The sequence below is a fragment of the Kwoniella newhampshirensis genome, chromosome 8, assembly GCF_039105145.1.
Source record: "Kwoniella newhampshirensis strain CBS 13917 chromosome 8, whole genome shotgun sequence".
Classification (NCBI taxonomy): Eukaryota; Fungi; Basidiomycota; class Tremellomycetes; order Tremellales; family Cryptococcaceae; genus Kwoniella; species Kwoniella newhampshirensis.
Window position 1 is genome coordinate 1,226,248 of NC_089962.1, and position 20,252 is coordinate 1,246,499.

Sequence of the window (20,252 nt, forward strand, 5' to 3'; positions counted from 1 at the left end):
CCATCCATGACATTATTCAACCTCGATAGGCTCTCCCCTTCCACCCCCAGATTTTCCCGCACCTTTTCCCTTTTTACCGGCATCATTCTTGGGAGGATTCTGAGGCACAGTCCTGGGTACCATAGGCGGAGGGAGTACTGTATCTGGTATCGAAATTGGTTGGATATTGGCCGCAAGGGTTTTGAGCGTAGGCAATGATTTGATCGGGAATCTAGTTCTGAAAAGCGAGAGAAGGTCAGCACCCGTTGTCGGTCAAATAAGATCTTGAAGCTACTTACTTGCACATAAGGCAGACAGGTCTTGGCTCGCAGAAGACTGTCAAGGTCCGACGTCAGTGAATACACCAGAACAGAACAGAAATGACATACTGCTCAAGCACACGCTGCATACAAAGCCGATATCAAGCGTTTTGTGGTGGCAGAAACACGCTGCTCGGAATCCAACCGCATCTTGTGGAGGGACAGCGAACGGTCGACGTCTGAGCGAAGCTGGCGGGAGGTATACAGCCTACATGTGATTATCGCGTGATCAGCCCCGGGCGGTGACGCCACCGCTTTAATAACGCTTACATGTAGATATTGCAGTAACCCTCCTCTACCGTTCCACTGCCAGTAGACTCCCTCTGTCAAGTGGGCAGCTTGCTGCAGGAAGATCGGTGGCGAAGCATCTATTGTCGGTGGTGGTAAAGATAGCACATCTATCGGTACTTTCTGACAGCTCGGCGGTCTTGAGTACGTTTCCATGTGGTCTGTTTGGATACCAGTGAACGACTCACTGCTTTTTGTGCCGCAAAAACACAGTTCATCAGACCCACATATCCCCCTCTCATCTGGTTTCCCTTGGTGGGCTGAATGTCTTTGTTCCCTTCCAATTCCCCTTCCGCTGTTTCATTCGATGAGGTACTGACATTCGCACCGGGTGTCGCGTTGATGACCAATATTCTGGTCTCTGGCCGATCGGGTCCAGATCCTCCAGGTGCCAGAGGTTCATTGGGATTCGTGATATCGGCTGAAGTGCCCGAAGCCGGTACTATTCGATTATTGACTTGGACGTTATGAATGTTAGTACATCGAGCTCAAATGCAGTGATGTCCATGTTTACGCACAGCATAGAGCTTTGGTCAACGCCGACACCATGGCAGAAGGTTCTGTGGGAAGTCCAAGTAGTCAGTTTCATGATCGCTGGCAGTGCGTGACCCATCTGACCATTCAATCTGGACAGATCGCCATTTCTCAATCTCGCTTCTTCCTCGCTGATCATCTCCCTCAACCCTTCTTCGATCCTCAAGTCAAGAAGTTGAAACGGTCTGTAAGCGTTGGGTCGTGGTTTCGAAGGTCCTGCGACTGCACTAGGTGGTGGAGGATACAGTAGTTTTCTGCAAGGAAAGCCAGACTCAGCGCCCAACACATCCGGGGAAAGCCGGGTTTCAAATATACTGAGGGGGGACAGCTGACTCACGCTCTTCCCGCCGAAGCACCATAGACTACTACTTCATTCCCCCACCGACTGGCCAGATGAGCATTGAGGAATACCATCAATATTGTCACGAAGTCTGGCAATGTCATAGGTGATGCTCCTGCGAGGTCGATAGCGTGATTCTGAGGGAAGGGCGGGGCAGGTGGAGGAGCTGCTAAAAGGGACCATGATAAAGGGTGAATGTCGAGGATCACAAGCAAGACCGATGGTGGTGTCGTAGTCGGGTATACCGTCTCGGCAGCTGCAGCCTGCGTGGTGGTCATCTGATTGCTAGCGAGGGCTGTCCTGGACAGCGAATGGAACTTTGGGGACAGATAGTTAGACGGATGGACAGATTACATGCGATTCACACTGATCAGAGGGGGTGGAGGCCGGGAGTCAGTTTGAGTGGTGACGTGTTATTCCATCTGTCAAAGCTTATCACACCAGCCAGACCCAGTGCAAAAGTTGAGTTCATTCAGAGCAGCATTGTTCACTATATACTCATATATAGCGTTGACACTGATCGCTCGTCCCAAAGCTATTGCATATCACCGATCATGCCTGTACCGACAGCAGCGCATGCCACCCTCCCACTACATAGGATCCGGTTCTACGATCATACCCCATCTCCGATCACAGCCCTCGCCTTCGCACCCCTTCCTCTCCCTCCACCCCGAGATCCTTCGTCGTCAAAGGGCAAGGCCAAGGGGACGACTAGCGGCGATGGACAAAACGATGAGTTCGGCGTGCTCATAGTAGCGAGAGATAATGGCGAGGTGGAGATATGGCAGTATGTCAAGGACGGCGAGGGGAACATGTCAGGCAATTGGGTGTTGGAAAAGGTAATTCAGTATCTCTGGGACAAGTCGGAACATGGAGTCAAACGAAGACCCTGCGGAGGAACAGACGCTGATATAGATCGCTACAGACTCTTCCTCCCACGCTCACACATCCTACCATCTCACTGATGGCACTGGTAATCCGAGATCCGCTCAACTTCCACCGAAAGCCTTACTCCGTACCCAAAGTGGAGGATCTTCGATTGTTCACGGCTGGTTCTGACTCGGGAGACTTGATCGAACGATGTCTGCTGAGTGGTCGGGTGCTGGTAGGCAGATTTGATACTGTCTTTCAATGTATCTGAGGCTGACACGTTTCTGCTCAGCAAACATACGCCATCCCGTCACCACCACTATGGTCTCTCTCGGTTTCACCTACACACGACCTACTCTGCCTTGCCACAACCTCCCCTTTGTTACATTTCCTCAGCATCCCTCAACCCACATACTTCACCCCCTCCCCGGCACTGTCACCCCCACCTTCTCACCTCTTACGAAGCGATACTCTTCCATCCCGAACGCGTACCGTCAGTGTTGCATGGGGAGTTCCTAAAGTTGAGCGAGTCATGGACAGCCAAGACGAATGGGAATGGAGGAATACATATATCATCACCGGTAATTCTGACTCTTCATTCAGAAAGTGGGAAATACCACCACCTTTGAATCCAAGCAGATCAGGATTGAACAGAGTGGTTCTCAAGGCTAGATCGGTTGTGGAGAAAGTGGGCAAGCCTGGAAGAGGCGGAAAGAAGTCGGCGACTGGTATGCAAAAGGCTACAATCGTTTGGGGTGTGGGCGTCTTACCGTGAGCTCGCATCGTGATCAACTCATTGTGACAAGCTGATCGTACGTTGAATAGTGACAACAACATCGTGACGTCTGATTCCCTCGGAAACGTGACTTTCTGGGATGGTGCAAGTCTGGCTCAGAAGCAAAACTTTAGAGCACACAAGGCGGACGGAATGTGCATGACTATTGGACCTGTAGGTGGGCTCCGTATGAAGCGGTACGCTTCGTGCTGATCGAACTGTAGAACGGTCGGTCTGTGTTCACCTCCGGTCCCGATCAACGGGTTTGTCAATTTGTCTACGTTCCATCTACTTCCGGCGCTGGTCCTCAATGGGCTCTCACCGCTACTAAGCGGCTACATTCTCACGATGTCAAAGCTCTCGCTATCTTCCCTCCTTACGTCCCCCTTCCTTCTGCTCACCCACTGGCCATACCCTCAATCAACGCATCCTATGCCCCAGTATTGGCTTCAGGCGGTTGGGATATGTCCATTTCGCTGACTTCGGCCGGAAACCCTGACCTCCTCTCCGATAAATTGAGGAATGTTTTGGCAAAACCGAAGGGAGCCATGAAAGCAGTATTTGAGGAGAGCTACAGTCGAAAGTACGGCTACTTGAGCGGAAGTAGGGGCAATGGCAAATTGGAGATGGCGACAAAGGCACGACTGGTTCTCGGTCGGAAAGAGAGATCCGTTGGGATTTGGCGGGTCCTTGAGGATGAGCAAGGCTGGGAGAAGGCCCTTGAGATGGAGCTGAGAGTGGGTAACGGATTGAACGTACGACAAGGAAAAGTCAGCTAACACAAAGATGCGGTAGCTTCGAACTAGCATCATCTCGTCGACCATTTCATCGGATGGACGATGGTTAGCGGTCTCTGATCTATACGAGACTAAGCTGTTCCACTTATCCTCACTGGTAAATATCAACTTGAAAGGTGTAAGAAATAAGTTGACACAGCTTGTAGTCTGAATCTAATACTCTTCACCCGACGCGTGTCCGAGATTTCCTACCCTCCTTACACGAATCCCCGTTACTTACCCATCTCTCTTTGGCCAGCAAAGGTTGCGGCGCCTCTACCCTTCTGTTCACCCCGGACTCTCAGCGTCTTGTACTAGGGCTGGTCGCCTCAGGCCAAATAGTCGTCCTAGCCTTGCCCGAGGAGCCCAGAGATGGTGTGAGCGTCATCAAGTGCTTTGCTCGACAAGATAAAATGGTAGATGGAAGGGTCATGAAGGGGAAGAAGGCAATGACGAATGGACACGCGACGAACGGAGGTACCAATAGCGATATCGATATGGACAAGGAGAGTGAGGAGGAAGGAAGCGGTAGCGAAAGTGAGAGCGGGGACGACGCGAAGCCGAAGCAGGACGAACATCCGCCGTGGATATCAGGACTTGCAGCTAGTGAGGATGGACAGTGGCTCGGTGTATCTGATCTAGCTGGGAGAGTGTCAGTTTTCAACCTCGACACGTTACAGGTGAGTTGTGTGTACTGCTCATGTATGGTTCAGCCGTAGCTGACAGCGCCTCGTTGACAGCTACACGCGACCTTGCCAACGCTTCCGTACTCGCCCATCTCGATCGCATTCCCCCCTTCGACCCCATCCTTGCTAAGTCTAACACTCCCGACAAATTCCATGCAATTCTATCATCTGGATCTGCGTCGACTCCTTCCTGCCACACCACAGCTTGCTTCTCTCAACAGCGCTCTATCATCACTCCATTCACCCGTGCATGGGAGTACTTTCGAGCCAGTCTCTCGTCGATCAGGAGAAAAGATCAGCAAGACGTTGATCTGGGGTTCGGATTGGCTTGTCACCGCCCGATTGGATCTTGATGCCGTTGCCAAGCTGAGATCGAGAAGAGGCTCCGAGTCGCCTTTAGTGTCTATCAGTCTTGATGGATCTCCCGCGGGACTAGGAGGGAGCAGTAAAGCCATGAGAAAGAAACGAGCTAGGGAAGCAAGAGAGCAGAGGACGCACATCGATTCGGCTTCACCCAGTGTCATCGACTCGACCGAAGGTGCGAAAACAACTGAGAGAGAAGAGTTCTACAAGATCGTGAAAGATAGATTCAGATCTGTCTTGGGAGTTGGATGGCTTGCAGCGAGCAGCAATACGATGGGCGAGGGCGAGGTTGAGGTTGCTGTGGTGGAAAGACCGTGGGGTGACTTTGTGGGCGATTTACCTGGTGCTTTCTGGAGTGGTGGATTCGGCAGGAGCTAGACAGGATGGCATATGCATCAATTCCATCTTGATCGAGACAGTCATGTCATTCGCAATTCGTAAAACACCATCGCACTCGTAAAGAACCATTGCTACAATTCAATGAGTCATCATTTAACTGAACGATGGCAGTACATGATGCTGTGACTAGCTAGCTGCGTTGCCCATGAAGATGCAAAAGTGTACAACGAGCGAAAGCAATGCTCGACGATCAAGATCCACCACCGCAATCACCTCCTCGTCCAGCCATCGCTAATGAAAGCTGGACTACCTTGCCCAAGTCGCCCATGTCCATGTCCACCTCCTTGCGCAATCGATTCGCCAAATTCCCCAGAAGCGCCATCACCACCACCACCACCACCACCACCAACACCACCACCAACACCACCACCACCACCACCACCAGCTGCAGGAGGCGTCCCGAATCCCCCTCCTTCACTCGGTCCTAGAGGTTGTCTTACCACTCCTCGAGTGGTTGCGGGCCCAGAAGTCGGTAAGGGTGATTTCTTCTCTCCTCTGATCTGAGTCGGTACGAGACCTTCGAAGGGTGATCCTGTCGCGTTATGCCTTGTCGTCTTCTCTCCCTCTCCTTGATTCGCGATTCCAATCCCATTGGAAAGCAACTTGATTCCTGCAGGTGAGCCTCTTCTTGATCCTTCCCCACTCCCACTCCTCCCATTATCACCTAATGATAGATCCCCCATTCCCCCTCCCCCTCCAGACGGGGAAGAAGATCCCGACGAAGAACCGAATATCCGTTCTCTCGCCAACCGATACTCTTCCTCTCTCTCTTCGAGCGTCTTGGTCCGTGGTCCCGAGCCTGGTCCCCCGGATCTTGACAGGTCGGTGGAGGACGACGCTGCTGGTCGACGGAGGAGTTTCACGGTGGGTTGAGGTGGTAAGGGGAGTGGTTGTGGGGATATAATAGTGGTCGGCGATGGGCGGGTGTTTCTGCGAGGAATAAGGTAATCGGCCGATGTTTTAGCTTCCACACCGAGGGATGAATTGACACAACCGAATGGCAAGAATATGTGAGATTGGCCTGATGATGATCTCCGAAACATGAGATGTGAAAGGGTGACTTTCCGTACTCACGCGCTATCCCATATCTGACGATTCGACATCGGTCTACTCCCTCTGAACCAATCATCTGCATCCCCGGCCCCATACTGCCCATCATTCTTACTCATAGTGTTCACCATCGTCGTTGTCGACCCCCTCGAGAGGATCTGAGGTCCTCGAGATGGTCCACCATTGTTATGGTTGTTGCCGTTGTTGTTGGGATTGACCATGACACGGGGAGAGAAACCGTGACTTGGTCCAGCCACTGCCGAAAGTGGGCCGGTGTGCGTGGGGGGAGGACGCGGTCGGGGTTGGAACTCGTGAGCTTGGGGTCGGAGTGATGGATTAGGCTGGATTGATTGATAAGGTTTCGGAGCGGATTTAGATTTCGGTTGAGGAGGGAGGGAGATCTCAGCCTGGACAAAAGCAATCAGGAGTCAGCGAATTGCATCCCTCGTAAAGTATTTTTGTTGGCTAGAATGACCAAAAAGTGTCTGTTTTGAGGCTCCAGATATATATGATAGAGCAAGGGACGGGCACAACGGCAAGAACACATACCGTCTCCCAATCATCTTCCTCTTCTTGAGACTCGGGCAGAGGAGAAGCCATCTTGATTCTTCGCAACGATAGTCGTGCAGCGATTCGCAGAACTACCAAGGGCCCCGATCGATTCCTCCAATACTCGACTCTCGACTATCGGCTCGGCAAATGGCTCGGGACAGTCTGTTGGGCCGCTGGATGATGTGCAAATGCAGGGAGAGATAGAGGTGAAAAATGATCATTGTCAAGAGCAGGTGTCTTCCTCTCCATACAATCTAGAGACTTTGGGCGCAGCAAAGAGGAGACGAGTCACGTGATGTTCTACTTGGCCCGGCAAAAGTTGAAAGTCGTCTCTTTCTCTTCTGCGACAACATTGATTTCAACTGTTCATCTTCGAGCGTTGATCACGACAAGCCAGATATCGACAGACGCCGACGCCGCACGATGAGACAAAAACGAGCAAAGACGTACAAGCGTGTCATGGCGCTGTACACCCAGACGTTTGGGTTCAGACAGCCGTTCCAGGTTCTGGGTGAGTTCGAGGCTCAGAGTGACTCTTGACGTGGCGACGATGTTACATTCGAAACTGATACTGACTGATACTACGACGCTTGACAGTCTCACAAGACCTGCTGATAGAAGGAGCCAAGTCGGATCTGAATATGAACAAGCAATTTCTGCAGGTGACGCAAGGGGAATGCAAGCCTAGTGAGTCTGACCTTACAACGCAGACTGCTATACTACGAACCGCATTCTCGCTTCTTCACCATTGTGACTAGACGACCCCGCCCAAAGGGGCGCTTCACCGCCCCTCACTATATTCTGTTGTACTGATCTACCCTGGCCGACTCTCAGTGATCACACAATGCTGTATGGAAGCCCTCTACAAGCTCGGTAAAGAGGTTCAACAGACGACCAACCTCGCGAAGACTTTCGAAAGACGGAAATGTAACCACAGAACGGCTCTAGAGCCTGATGAATGCTTGAAAGATGTCATTGGTGGGGTCTTCTCTGCGCATACTTTGGTCATTTGATTACTTGTGATGCTAATCCGAAACGTCCTTGAATCAGGCGGTACAAATAAACATCGATATGTTCTCGCATCACAATCATCTTCGTTACGAACAACCCTTCAATCTATCCCCGGTCTCCCCATCATCCATTTCAACCCTCGAGGGGTGCTCGTCCTGTCTCCACCTTCCACGGCGACAATCCGCGAGAAGAATAGACTTGAAGAAGCCAGAAGATTGGAGGGTGCGAAGGAGCTCGAAGGCGTCGTCGACGGCGGGAACGTCGTGGGTGCTAGTTCGAGTGCGGGTCTCGGCGCTGGACTAGCACCGACGACGGGGGCTGGGAGAACGAGGAAGAACAAGGGCGTCAATCCGTTGAGTATGAAGAAGAAGAAGAAACCTGCGACATCGACAGAAACGACCTCGAAGACAGATGGGGATGCAGATGTAGGGAAGAAGAGAAGAAGACTTAGTGAGAACGGGGAGAGTGAAGCTGTCCAGCGGGAAGAACTGGAAGGGGACGAGGACACAGGAGATGATGCAGCGGGAAAGAGAAAAAGAAGGAGGAAGAAGAAGAAGAGCGCAGTAGGCGAGGCTATTGCTGAGCTCAATGCGGAAGTGGAGGGAAGAGCTAGGGAGGGTAGTCTGGACGAAAGCGACGAGTAGATCTCCCGTTACACTGTATGCATGTATCTCATATCGTGACTCCCAACGATTCTCTCACCAAGTACAGATCCTCGATAATCCGCCGTGTGCCATCGCCTAATTGTACACACCTCATCTTGACTTGAACGACCTACTCCTGTGATCGAAAGCTTGCTTGCTTTTGAGCTTCGCCCGATCCTCTGCAGGGATGACCGGTCAGTGTTCGGTCTCTCTGCTTCCTTCCTGAAAAGTGCCGCCTCTCCTCAGAAGGAAGCTCATGCCAACTCCAAAGCTCTTTCATCGCACCTTCCGCTCTGCTTTTCGGACCCAAAACCGATCCTTTCCCTGCTTTGTAGTCGACAAAATGTCATAAAAGAGAGATCCATTTTTCCACCCCCTATAGGTATACCAAACATTGATTACCTCATCCATGCTCATGGTTACCTTTTGCTCACTGATGGGAGTGTTGGCATCTGGTGTTTCACTCTTCTCTCACATTTCACCAAGCCAGGTAATTTGTGAAAGATGGTGACATGGTGTCACAAATTGGGGTGGAGCTAGGCTGGATCAAGGCTCTTTGTTCAAGAAGAACGGGCCTCTGTCACAACAACAGAAGTGGGACTATGAATACCTACTGAGGAACTAAAATAAAATGGGACTGTGACCCAAAGAACAAGGTGTTGGGTTGAGATCAACTTGTCACAGAGCTAAGCCAACTAATGGAATTATTTGTCTGTCACAATGGTCAATGTGGCTTCAGTCAACGAGCCCTATCACACAACAGGACAGCACAATGAGAAGAGTAACGAGAATAACAAGGATATTGAGGGACTGAACACAGATATCTAGAAGGGCTTGATGCAGCTCTAGATAGACTGAAGTACCACGGTGATATCGTTGAACAAAGAGCAGGGTACTAGGTATGACTTTCAATGAAGAAATCGCAAAGAAAAGACTAAAACAACAAGAGCTGAGTTGATGTATATATATCTCGACTAACCCATCCAACAGGATGCATGAAACATCGATCAACTTCCTCCTGTTTCTATCGCTCACCTGTAACACCCTCTAGCTTGGGCTTTGGCAAGTATATCGAGTTGTGCTTGAAGATATCGAGGATGTCAAAGATATTGAGAGGGTTTACATAACGCTGTACTATTTGTGGTCATGGCGGAAAGGCCGTCATGACAGTTTGTTCATTTGCGGTGATGTCATCTCTAAGGTCATGCAGCAGGATGATTGTTGGTGTTTCATAAGTGAAATCACAGGAAACCCCATGGGGTTAAGTGTAGTCAGCTATTGGCATTGGTCATCTGTTTCCAATTGCAATATTGCACACTGTTGCAGGGGGCACTAAGCAGATCAATCCTTTGCATATGACATCACACTGAAGGCCTGGAGTACACAAAGGAAGAGAAGGATTGCTGGGAGCTGAGCCAATGCAATGCAGAATTGCAACATGATTGGACCTTTAGGAAGTTGACTGTGTTCTGACAAAACACCACAAGTCTTTTATTGATGAAACCTTGCTTGCAATCATTTTCCCCTCCAGTCCAAAAAGTTTTCCAGACTCACAGTCATCAATCACAGCTTGCAAGTCATCCTCTGTATACATCATGCCTAGCAGGACACAAACTCCCTCCAGGGGCTCATCACATTCAAATGACTCCAGCAACTATCAACGTGAACCCTCACAGTCGCTTCACTCCCAGCAGCATCAAACATTGCACCCAAGTACCAATGACAGCTCATATTCTCCTGTTGTTGATCATGATCCCGGACTTGTCCTTAACCTTAGTGTTGCTCCTGTGCCTGTTTTCAATTACAGCATATCCAGTCCTTCTGCAGCACCATCATTGCAAACCTTGCCTGGTTATGTGTGGTATGTGTCACATGCAAATGGGTCAGGCGGGACAGTCTATGAGAGCTTCAACGGTCCCCAGGATGCATCACCAAGTGGGAGAAGAATTGCAGACATCAACCATGACAGAATCAGCACCTGGATTAGGACCTGGTATAGGGATAATCAATATGATTTTGTGCTGTCTAATCAATCTCATCCTGAGAATGAAGAGGATTGGTTGGATACAGTAATGGATGTCTGCCAAGTCCAGGAGAGTGCTAGGGTGTTTAGAGGACCGCTTGCCAACATTCTCAGACAGCAAGGTTGGACACAAGAAGAAAGAAGAGCACGTGACAGAGCTTTAACAAGCCAGTTGGGCCAAGTATACTCATTCTGGCACTTGATTCATCCAGACAGAGGGAGAGCATATGGGTCCTCAGGATATGATTTCACAAATTTTGAAGGATGACAGTACTTTAATAGATGCGGTCTGGGAGGTCCAAACAGTGTCCCTGCCAAGGGAAGTGAAACTAGCAATGGAATGATTTATGATACAAAGTGTACAGAGCTATCTCCGCCTTGTGTTTGGCATCACGTTCTGCCAGATGCACCTGGCCCTGTGCCATAGCCCTCATACACCATCTCATGTATGTGGGCAGCACAAATTTAGCATTGTCTGGATCTCATGACCCAAATATCAACCATCACAGTCAACATGAACACCATTTTTACACTGCAATATCATGCCCTTTGGCAACCTGACCTCTAGTACTAACCTTGTACAAAGCTTGTCAGTCATTTATTGGAGAGTAGATTTTCTGCGGCTTCCTCAAACCTTGCTGACCTTTGTTCTGGTTGCAGATCCTGCCACAAGGAAAGATGGTGCAATCCATCTCTACTGGCCCGTAGCAATCTTTCTCGCTTCTGGGTTTTGTCAACCCAGCTCAAATTCATAGACTCCAGTGTTTTGGACTGCAGCTTTTCAGTGATTGCCTGATAAGGAACACATGGCTGGCCGTTGGCATCTGTGCCACACCTTGAGGACACATTGGCTGTCCACCAATCCTGTGGGCATTGTCTGTTTGGATTTCTCCATACACATGATACTTGAAGATTGCCCCCATTGGTATGTCCAGTGACCTCATCAGTGACTATGACCTTGTAACCATCCGAGTCAAGTCTGGTTGCCCAACTTGCTGTGTTATTTGGTCTACCAGGATCAAGATGACCCTCACCAATCACATACACTTCAAGACCCATTGACTTGAGCTCTAGGTAATCCCTGTGCAGGAGGAATGAATCAGTTTGGTCCGAGGTGGACATGAGAATGGTATGTCAAGAAATACAGTGTCACACTAGAGCAGATTTTTGATGGGCAAGAAAGCAGTGGCTTGTGAGAGGTAGAAGTAAAATTTTTGTAATTGTTCAAAGCTACTATAGAGGAAATGTTTGCCACCAATAGAAGATCTTGGAGAGATAGTCCCAAGCTGTAACCAAAACCTTGCCTTCTATTTTGGACCATCAAGTCTTCCTTGGCTATACCGAGTCCAGTTATGAAGCGCTGGTCCTCAACTGACCCTAGGAATAATGTCACTCCACAGTTTGACACAAAGAGTGTTATATGTGTTGCAGAGTATCAGAGAGTGTCACAAAGTGTCATAGAGTGTCAAAGAGTGTCATAGTGTATCATAGACCATATATTCTGATCAGTAGGTCTTTGCTTTGATTGATCAGGATGATACAGCACCCCCTGACAAAGTGCATCATTTTGTATGCTCAAGGGGCTTCATACGCACAGCAAGAAGACCTGCTTGTCACCATAGTTGTCATGACAGCCATTCCGCCACAACCACAAATAGCCCATTGTTACGTAAACCCCCTCAATATCTTTGACATCCTCAATATCTTCGAGCACAACTCGATATACTTGCCAAAGCCTGAGATGAAGGACGTTACAGGTGAACGATAGAAACAGGAGGAAGTTGATCGATGTTTCATGCATCCTGGTGGATGGGTTAGTCGAGATATATATACATCAACTCCGTTCTTGTTGTTTTAGTCTTTCCTTAGTGATTTCTCAATTGACTGTCATACCTAGTGCTTGTCCTTCATTCAACAATATCACTGTGGTACCTCAGTCTATCTAGAACTGCTACAAGCCCTTCTAAATATCCATGTCAAGTTCCTCGCTATACTCGCTATCCTCGTTATCCTTGTTATCCTCGTTATTCTCGTTATCATCGTTTCCCATATCGTACTGTCCCGTTGTGTGATAGGGCTCATTGACTGAGGCCACATTGACCATCGTCACAAGAAGGTTGTGTGGCAAAAATTTAAAGTTGTCTAGCATTGGAATGCTAGTATTTCTACCAGTTTCTTTGTGGTGGCCACTACCACTTCACCAGATCTCGCGGATATCCTCCTGTCATTCGACTGGGCGAAGCAAAAAATGCGCAGTGCAGACCAAGAGGAGCTGGACTTCCTCAAATGGGTTCACTCAAAGGAAACCTCACTTTACTGAAGCAAAGCGAGACGACGTAAGGCAGCGATCATCCAGCAGCGACCGCGGACTTGGGCTTTAAAGAGGACATTAGCGAGGCTTGAAAACCGACACACAGTATTGTGTCTCTATGGCATGAAAGAAGCCCCAATCCCAAGTATATCGATCAGAAGGGAAGCAAGAGCGATTACCTTCGATCGACAAAGCTGAGGTACGGGTACACTCGCTATGTTCTGGTACATCAGCCATGTCGGAGCTGTCAATTCCGCGTTGTCCTTGTAATCGTATGGCGTCACACGGGCTTTTATTGGATCGCTATCCATTGAACTGTCAGCAGTAGAGGCTCTGGACGTCATGTTTGAGGCTCAAGTGCGGAGAGCGAAGTTTTCGTGGCGTTTTGGTCGTAATCAGTACGAGGTCACATAGGCGTCTACAAATGAAAGCCTTGTTACTGTTTTCGAATCAATCCAGGAAGCTATAAGTGGAGAGTCATGCATACGTGAATTATTTTGAAAGCTGTCAGAATGAAAAGTACGCGATCGGTGCAGTTATGAGCCCTATGATGACGAGGTACGAAGGATATCAACGAATGATGGCGATGGATATAAGGGCAATAGCGTGGTTAATTGAATGGAGGGCTGAAGTAAGGCTATTCAGACTCGAACGCCTGTCTAGCTAGGATCTTCCCATCCGCTAGAGTAGGTTGTCAGATTACGGACAGTCGGATCCAGATGGAGCACTCACCCGGACTTGAGGGCATAAGTGGCTTCCCCTTCCGGCATGTCTGGAGAGTCCTGAAGCTTCGCGATTCGCTCATCACCTCGACCTTTACGGAGGAAAATACGTGTAGCAGACCTGCGGATGGATATCAGCCCACGAGCAAGAGGGAAAATGTCCTTGGATATTCACGCGTGAGCGAGGATGTGGCCTGAATCCCGAGTCAGTGCCTAAAGTAGCGCGGTATGGAACCGTGCTATGACTTACCTCCCACCGCCTTAGCATTGGCGGAGGCAGCAAACCTGTTTCATCTCATTAACGACGATCTTCGACTTTTGGAACACTCACATTGCGGCAGCCTGGGTGAACATTATCAACGTGTCCATCTCTGTTCACGAAGACTAACTCACTCCCGGATCGGCCTGAACTTGATTAGTCAGGACAACGGCGATGTTGAACTCCTCTGCAAGCTTCTGGAGTCTGCCGAGAAATTGATTAAGTCTCTGATAGATGATCAGTGGCTCGCCCACTGAGTAATGCAACAACAACTCACTTGTTGCCTCTCCGACAACTCCCCTCGTCCCGAATAATCTTGGCCTAGTGGATATTCATCAGCACCTTGCCGCTAATCCAATCTGGAATCACACACGGAACAGGTTCATGATACTGTCGACAATAAGGAGCTTGAAAGTACGATCGTCGGCAAATCTGAACCCTGTGTCAGTAACTAGGAAGACAAATGTATTGTTGTTCCGTGGACGTACCTGCAGGCGAGATCAACCAGCAATTCAATCTGCTGTTCGGAGCTCCAGGCGCGAGCACACATCACGTTGTCCAATGCCATAGCCGAATCCACTCCAAAACGATCCGCCACAGCGCGAATTCGGTCTGGTCGGAATGTACCTCTGCAAATACATCAGCTTGTGAGATGATATCGATATTTTTTGCGGCCATTCATTCACTCGGTATCGATATAAGCAACTTTGCCACTCGCACCACCTTGATCTTCCGGAAGCTGAGCAGACACGCAAAGGGTGTGACATAATTGGGTCTGTACAGGGCACATAAAAGGTCAATACTCATAATCGTGCTGCAAATATAGGAAGATGTGCCCACCTTTCCAGTCCTGTACTCGCCAAACACTTCAGTGATACTCTGAGTAGCGATGCCGCTTCCGAGCATGACATCAACTGATTTCGATCCGGTAGTGATGTACACGACGTTCTGTCGCCGTTCTGCAATTTCCGTTGCCGAAAGGAAAGCTGGCGGCTGATAGACAATCAGCCTCCGAGCAATCTACATCTTGATCACAGGTCGCTCAGATCCTGACCAGAAGCTTAGAGCATGTTTCCTGTCAAGAGAAGTCAGTAAATGAGACTATTCTCACCGGTCGACGCTTGACTGGAGGACTGACCTTGAGTTTTTCGACTTTGGCCTGGTCGAGTGAGAGCGCTTGGATCATCAGTGAAGTCACAAGGCTACGAAGGGTAGGTACCTCACCTCTGAGAGACCCTGAGTGGCAAATGTCAGCTATTGCGTGGAGGAGGGAAGCAGACTCTCACCTTGATCTTCAACAGATTTCTCCTTGGCGTCTGAGTTACGCCCAGAATGGTGACGATACCGGAGGCTTTGAGCTTGAGGATATCTTGGACATTGATATTCTGAATGAGAGGTCAGTCAGACCGCTAACAGGCCGGAATCTCGAGTGTAAGACGGTCATGATTTATTGGTCGTCCTCCGACTGGAGGGACATAAGCTGCTCATATGAAGAGGTGTTGTCTAGGGTAGAAGTCTTGGAAGCAAGGGAAAGAGAGATGGCAGGCGAGGGTAGTGGGGAGAGTTATCATGGTCCCAAAAGATAACGTCCACTGCCAAGAGAACGGCTGAGGGGAAATGTCCCAGTTGATCATGAGGAAGAGGAAGAGGAAGAGGAAGAGGAGGAGGATCAGGCAAACTCACGTGAGCTTGAAGTTCGTCCACGGACTGGAGCGAATGGTGAGCCAGTGCCTCGAGTGACAAACATCTCTCATTGCACTCGAAGACTGAGAGCTCACTGCAAAAGCCGCCCCAACATCCTGGAGCAAAGTGAATGCAGTGATCAGTTGCTGCTTTTCCTCGTCCATCCAAAGAACAGGCAGACTGGAGTTCTGAGACGGACTCACCTCTTCGGTGTCTGACATTGTAATCCAGAGACTGTGAAGCCGTCAACGGCTGGGATGGTGGGGATCGGAGATGCTGCCTGACTGTGGTATCCGAGAAGGTGGTGGCGAGAGAGGAAGAAGGAAGAATGTGAACGTGAGAAAGAGGTTGCTGTCACACGTATATACATATGCTTGACGCGAATGACTTTGGCTGTTTTGTGACTGGCCTTCCTCCACTCGGTCTTTTGCCACCGGAATACGTAATACCAACTAACCGTTATCAACCTTTGATCCAGCTGAAATGGGCCCCGGTCTTTGTGTATCACCCCCATCTAAGATCGGATCTGTCGTCCAGAAAAAAAAAGTCGGGAAATGAGTCGCGACCAACCATAACATCGTCTTTGCGCATCACTTTTTTGGGACTTTGTGAGCAAACAGTCGTCGATCGCTGCTGTCCATAAGCGCGCATAGATAATCCTCGTCAGAGTCCTTATCCCTCTCCATTGCCTTCTCCCAACAGTCGCAAGAATGACTGTCTTATCACGAGCCCGTGCTTCCTCTTCCCTTCCCAAGCGATTCGTCCGAACTTTCGCGACACCCTCCGCACTCCCCGTCAAAGACTGCTCCAGTATCACTCCTCCCTACCCTCGCTTGCTGCAAACACTCGACGAGGTCAGGAATGTTCTACCAAAGGGCTCAAAGCTCACGCTCGCTGAAAAGATCCTCTATGCTCACTTGAGAAACCCCGAAGAGAGCTTGGGTGGTGGTGGAAAGGTCAGAGGAGAGAGATATTTGAAGCTGAGACCGGATAGAGTAGCGATGCAGGTGAGTGACGACTGTTCTCCATTTTTCGTGTCACGAAACTCTCAATGTGATACTAACCACCTTCGTTGCCAGGACGCATCTGCGCAAATGGCTCTTCTCCAATTCATGACATGTCGACTCCCTTCTTGTGCTGTTCCCGCTTCTATCCATTGCGACCATCTCATTCAAGCTCAGACAGGTGCCGAGTCGGATCTCTCCCGTTCCATTGAAGCGAACAGGGAAGTGTTCGACTTCCTCGAGTCAGCTGCGCTCAAATACGGGATTGAGTTCTGGAGACCTGGATCCGGGATCATCCACCAGATCGTGCTGGAGAACTATGCTGCCCCGGGTCTTCTGATGTTGGGAACCGACAGTCATACTCCCAACGCGGGTGGCTTGGGAATGTTGGCCATCGGTGTGGGTGGTGCGGACGCTGTTGATGCCTTGACGGATACACCTTGGGAGTTGAAGGCGCCATTGGTCACGGGTATCAAGTTGACGGGAGAGTTGAAGGGTTGGGCTACCCCAAAGGATTTGATCTTACATCTTGCTGGCAAGCTCACTGTCAGGGTGAGTCTGTCTCAAATTCCTTTCTGTTTCTTGTGAGCTCACAGTTCAATCAGGGTGGAACCGGTCGAATCCTCGAATACTTTGGTCCTGGTGTCGCCGCCCAATCATGTACCGGTCTCGCCACTATCGCTAACATGGGCGCTGAAGTCGGTGCCACCACTTCCACCTTCCCCTACTCCGATAACATGAGACAGTACCTTCATGCCACTGGTCGAGGTCCTGTGGCCAAAGCCGCCGATCAAGCAGCCAAGAACGGTTTCCTCCAGGCTGACGACGGTGCCGAGTATGATGAGGTCATCGAAATTGTGAGTCGTTCCATTTCTCCATTGATCAAGCACTCATAGTCATGCCAGAACCTTTCCGAGCTCGAGCCTCACTTCAACGGTCCCTTCACACCCGATCTTGCCACTCCTCTCTCCGGTTTCTCTTCGTTCCTCAACGACAACAAATACCCTACTACACTTTCATCAGCCCTTATCGGATCTTGCACGAACTCATCGTACGAAGACATGTCTCGAGTTGCTTCCATCGCTGAACAGGCGAAGGCTGCAGGACTCAAGTCCAAGGTGCCATTCTTGGTGACTCCCGGAAGCGAGCTCATCAGAGCGACTATAGAACGTGACGGACTACAGGGAACTTTAGAGGATGTCGGTGCCACAGTTTTGGCAAACGCGTGTGGGCCTTGTATTGGGCAGTGGAAGCGAGATGAGAAGAAGGGCGAAGACAACGGTGAGTTCTCGATATATCTTTTCTGTTCGGCGGTTGGAATATCTCACTGATACATGATTTCAGCGATCTTGACGTCGTTCAACCGAAATTTCAAGGCCCGAAATGACGGTAATCTTAAGACCATGAACTTCCTTGCCTCCCCCGAGATCGTCACCGCTGCAAGTGCACTAATTACCATCGGATGAGGCCTTGCTGACCCGTTTATTTTAGATGGCCTTCTCTGGCGACCTCAACTTCAACCCCGCTACCGATTCCATCCCTACACCTAACGGTCCTTTCAAGTTCACTCCTCCCTCCGGTGACCGACTACCACCTACCGGATATACTCCCGGTGACCTCTCCTACGCTCCTCAACCCAGTCCCAAGCCTGTACCCGAGACTGAGATCGCTATCAGTCCTTCCTCCACTCGACTAGAAATATTGGAACCTTTCGGAACCAACTTTGCTGGTGGTAAGGGAGAACTCCCGCAGATGACCTGTTTAATGCGAGTACGAGGGAAGTGGTGAGTTATGAACCGCATTTGGAGGCGTGAACAGTCTCATTGATAGGGTTTTCTAGTACTACTGATCACATCAGCGCTGCTGGTGCTTGGCTAAAGGTAGGTCATTGGATTATCAGCTCTATTATGGCAGATCGCTCACTTCGCCTCAACAGTACAAGGGACACCTTTCCAACATTTCAGAAAATACCCGTACGTCATGCGCGTCGGAGATCGTCATTCCGATACTGACAGGCTTGAATAGTGATGACTGCTGTAAACGACGAAGGAGGCCAAATCAACGTTGCTCGAGATGCTTCTGGCGAGGAGACCATTCCCAAGACGATGCAGAAGTACCAAGCGAGAAGCGAGCCTTGGATGTTGGTTGTTGACGACAATTGTGAGTGACACGATCTACCAAATTATACTCCTGCCTGTTTTGACTGTGTGCTTCAGATGGGGAAGGTTCCGCGCGAGAACATGCGGCTCTTCAACCTAGATTCTATGGCTGTGGCATGATTGTTGCTCGCTCTTTCGCTCGTATTCACGAGACGAACCTGAAGGTGAGTCGGGACCCACTACAACCGAGCAGTTTGTATCTTGTTCGAGACACTGATTCATTCCTGTTTGCTTTCGATCCACAGAAACAAGGTATCCTGCCTCTCTGGTTCGTCAACAAGGACGATTACTCGAAGATCTCAGCACTCGACAAGGTCACCACTTCTGGACTTGCGTCAATCTTAGACGGAACTAGCACAACCTCTATCGTTACCCTCAAGGTGGGGAAGCCCAGTGGCGAGATTGTTGAGGTAGAAGCTAGACATACCCTGAGTACCGATCAGATTGAGTGGCTGAGAGCGGGAAGTGCTCTTAACTGGATTGGAGAGCAAGCGAGGAAGTCTGGTAAGGCATAGAGGGAGAGATAAATCGTGCGGAAGGAGGAATGGACGTAGGAGAGGTTGTACATTTTATACAATGGGAAAGTTTTCGACTTCAAGCAAGTCACCTCTTGGGTTAAAGTGCGAACCGCGATGCGACACCTTGATGATCGCTGCTTCGCGACATGGACAGCTTCATGGCCCTCCGAGAAGGATTCGGTAATCATTGTCATGTCCATATGAGTCGTCCGATCGTCGCGAGATGAGAGTGTATGGTCATGAGCACCTACGTGCTGGGCATGGGTTGTCCATCGGATTCAAACGGGTGGCAAATGTGGCAGTGAGGGTGGAGCTTGTTTGGAAGGGACAGGTCCGTGCGTGGTCGACGATGAAAGGTCCTGACCGTCTGACAGTATATAAAGGGTATCTTTCCATTTTCTCTTCTTTATTTTCCCTCTTCTTTTCTATCAGCGACGACGAAACTCGGACGTTTCTCGATCTCATCTGTCGCAAGTTTTCTAGCCCTCAGCTTTAGCTGTCCAAGTTCACAGAATCCATCTCCCGTGAGCTAACCTTGACTTATGAACAATATCTTCGATCAAGTCGGCTTACACACCGGTTATGGTTGGTCGAGGCCGTCTCACGTCAAGCTGATCGCAACTTTACTCACACGTCGCACGTATCATAACGACCGCAGTAACTTATCACTTCCTTCGTACCGCCTCTCTCACCACTATGGCGACTTCGAACCCTGCCGGGAGACGTTCTCTTCGAAAGCGTTCACTCGAGACAAGTGATTCCACTGCCGAGCGGGGCAGAAACGTGAGTACTGTAGGTTATCCATGACTTCCCACACAGATTTCTGCTCGGTGACGATGTGATAAAGTACTAGTACTGATGTCCACAAAAGACGAGACAGGGTCGAAAACAACCCTATCAGTTCAACCGTCCGAAACAGAATCCTGTGACAAGACCAACGGTAGAACTCGAGTCTGGGACGGCCAAGTAACCCGAGCCAAGTGTGA

General features: G+C 49.8%; 6 protein-coding genes across 6 annotated transcripts; 3 read left to right on the forward strand and 3 right to left on the reverse strand.

The window, feature by feature from the left end:
• Nucleotides 1–12: 12 nt before the first annotated feature.
• On the reverse strand, nt 13–1,739 carry IAR55_004650 (uncharacterized protein; the record flags this gene model as incomplete). The annotated part of the gene is made up of 8 exons (XM_066947747.1): nt 13–217; nt 279–315; nt 369–507; nt 570–710; nt 776–1,044; nt 1,106–1,147; nt 1,206–1,375; nt 1,459–1,739. The coding sequence occupies 8 exons, from the start codon at nt 1,737–1,739 to the stop codon at nt 13–15; spliced, it is 1,284 nt and encodes a 427-aa protein (XP_066802161.1).
• Nucleotides 1,740–2,015: 276 nt separating this feature from the next.
• Nucleotides 2,016–5,309, forward strand: IAR55_004651 (uncharacterized protein; the record flags this gene model as incomplete). Its single annotated transcript, XM_066947748.1, has 8 exons — nt 2,016–2,300; nt 2,387–2,566; nt 2,624–3,102; nt 3,157–3,280; nt 3,331–3,843; nt 3,902–4,000; nt 4,050–4,562; nt 4,623–5,309. The coding sequence occupies 8 exons, from the start codon at nt 2,016–2,018 to the stop codon at nt 5,307–5,309; spliced, it is 2,880 nt and encodes a 959-aa protein (XP_066802162.1).
• A 230-nt stretch (nt 5,310–5,539) lies between these two features.
• Nucleotides 5,540–6,980, reverse strand: IAR55_004652 (uncharacterized protein; the record flags this gene model as incomplete). The annotated part of the gene is made up of 3 exons (XM_066947749.1): nt 5,540–6,260; nt 6,405–6,787; nt 6,930–6,980. The coding sequence occupies 3 exons, from the start codon at nt 6,978–6,980 to the stop codon at nt 5,540–5,542; spliced, it is 1,155 nt and encodes a 384-aa protein (XP_066802163.1).
• Nucleotides 6,981–7,355: 375 nt separating this feature from the next.
• IAR55_004653 (uncharacterized protein) lies at nt 7,356–8,587 on the forward strand (the record flags this gene model as incomplete). Its single annotated transcript, XM_066947750.1, has 4 exons — nt 7,356–7,443; nt 7,530–7,619; nt 7,767–7,910; nt 7,983–8,587. The coding sequence occupies 4 exons, from the start codon at nt 7,356–7,358 to the stop codon at nt 8,585–8,587; spliced, it is 927 nt and encodes a 308-aa protein (XP_066802164.1).
• A 4,993-nt stretch (nt 8,588–13,580) lies between these two features.
• IAR55_004654 (meiotic recombinase Dmc1) lies at nt 13,581–15,806 on the reverse strand (the record flags this gene model as incomplete). The annotated part of the gene is made up of 17 exons (XM_066947751.1): nt 13,581–13,602; nt 13,654–13,764; nt 13,819–13,837; nt 13,894–13,928; nt 13,975–13,985; nt 14,037–14,129; nt 14,180–14,223; nt 14,276–14,334; nt 14,391–14,531; nt 14,589–14,677; nt 14,743–14,895; nt 14,957–14,977; nt 15,041–15,061; nt 15,127–15,138; nt 15,189–15,287; nt 15,586–15,609; nt 15,681–15,806. 17 exons carry the CDS (start codon nt 15,804–15,806, stop codon nt 13,581–13,583), a joined length of 1,080 nt encoding a protein of 359 aa, XP_066802165.1.
• A 489-nt stretch (nt 15,807–16,295) lies between these two features.
• IAR55_004655 (aconitate hydratase, mitochondrial) lies at nt 16,296–19,263 on the forward strand (the record flags this gene model as incomplete). The annotated part of the gene is made up of 11 exons (XM_066947752.1): nt 16,296–16,592; nt 16,665–17,141; nt 17,195–17,446; nt 17,495–17,870; nt 17,934–18,028; nt 18,081–18,373; nt 18,430–18,469; nt 18,526–18,562; nt 18,615–18,749; nt 18,806–18,912; nt 18,994–19,263. The coding sequence occupies 11 exons, from the start codon at nt 16,296–16,298 to the stop codon at nt 19,261–19,263; spliced, it is 2,379 nt and encodes a 792-aa protein (XP_066802166.1).
• Nucleotides 19,264–20,252: the final 989 nt, after the last annotated feature.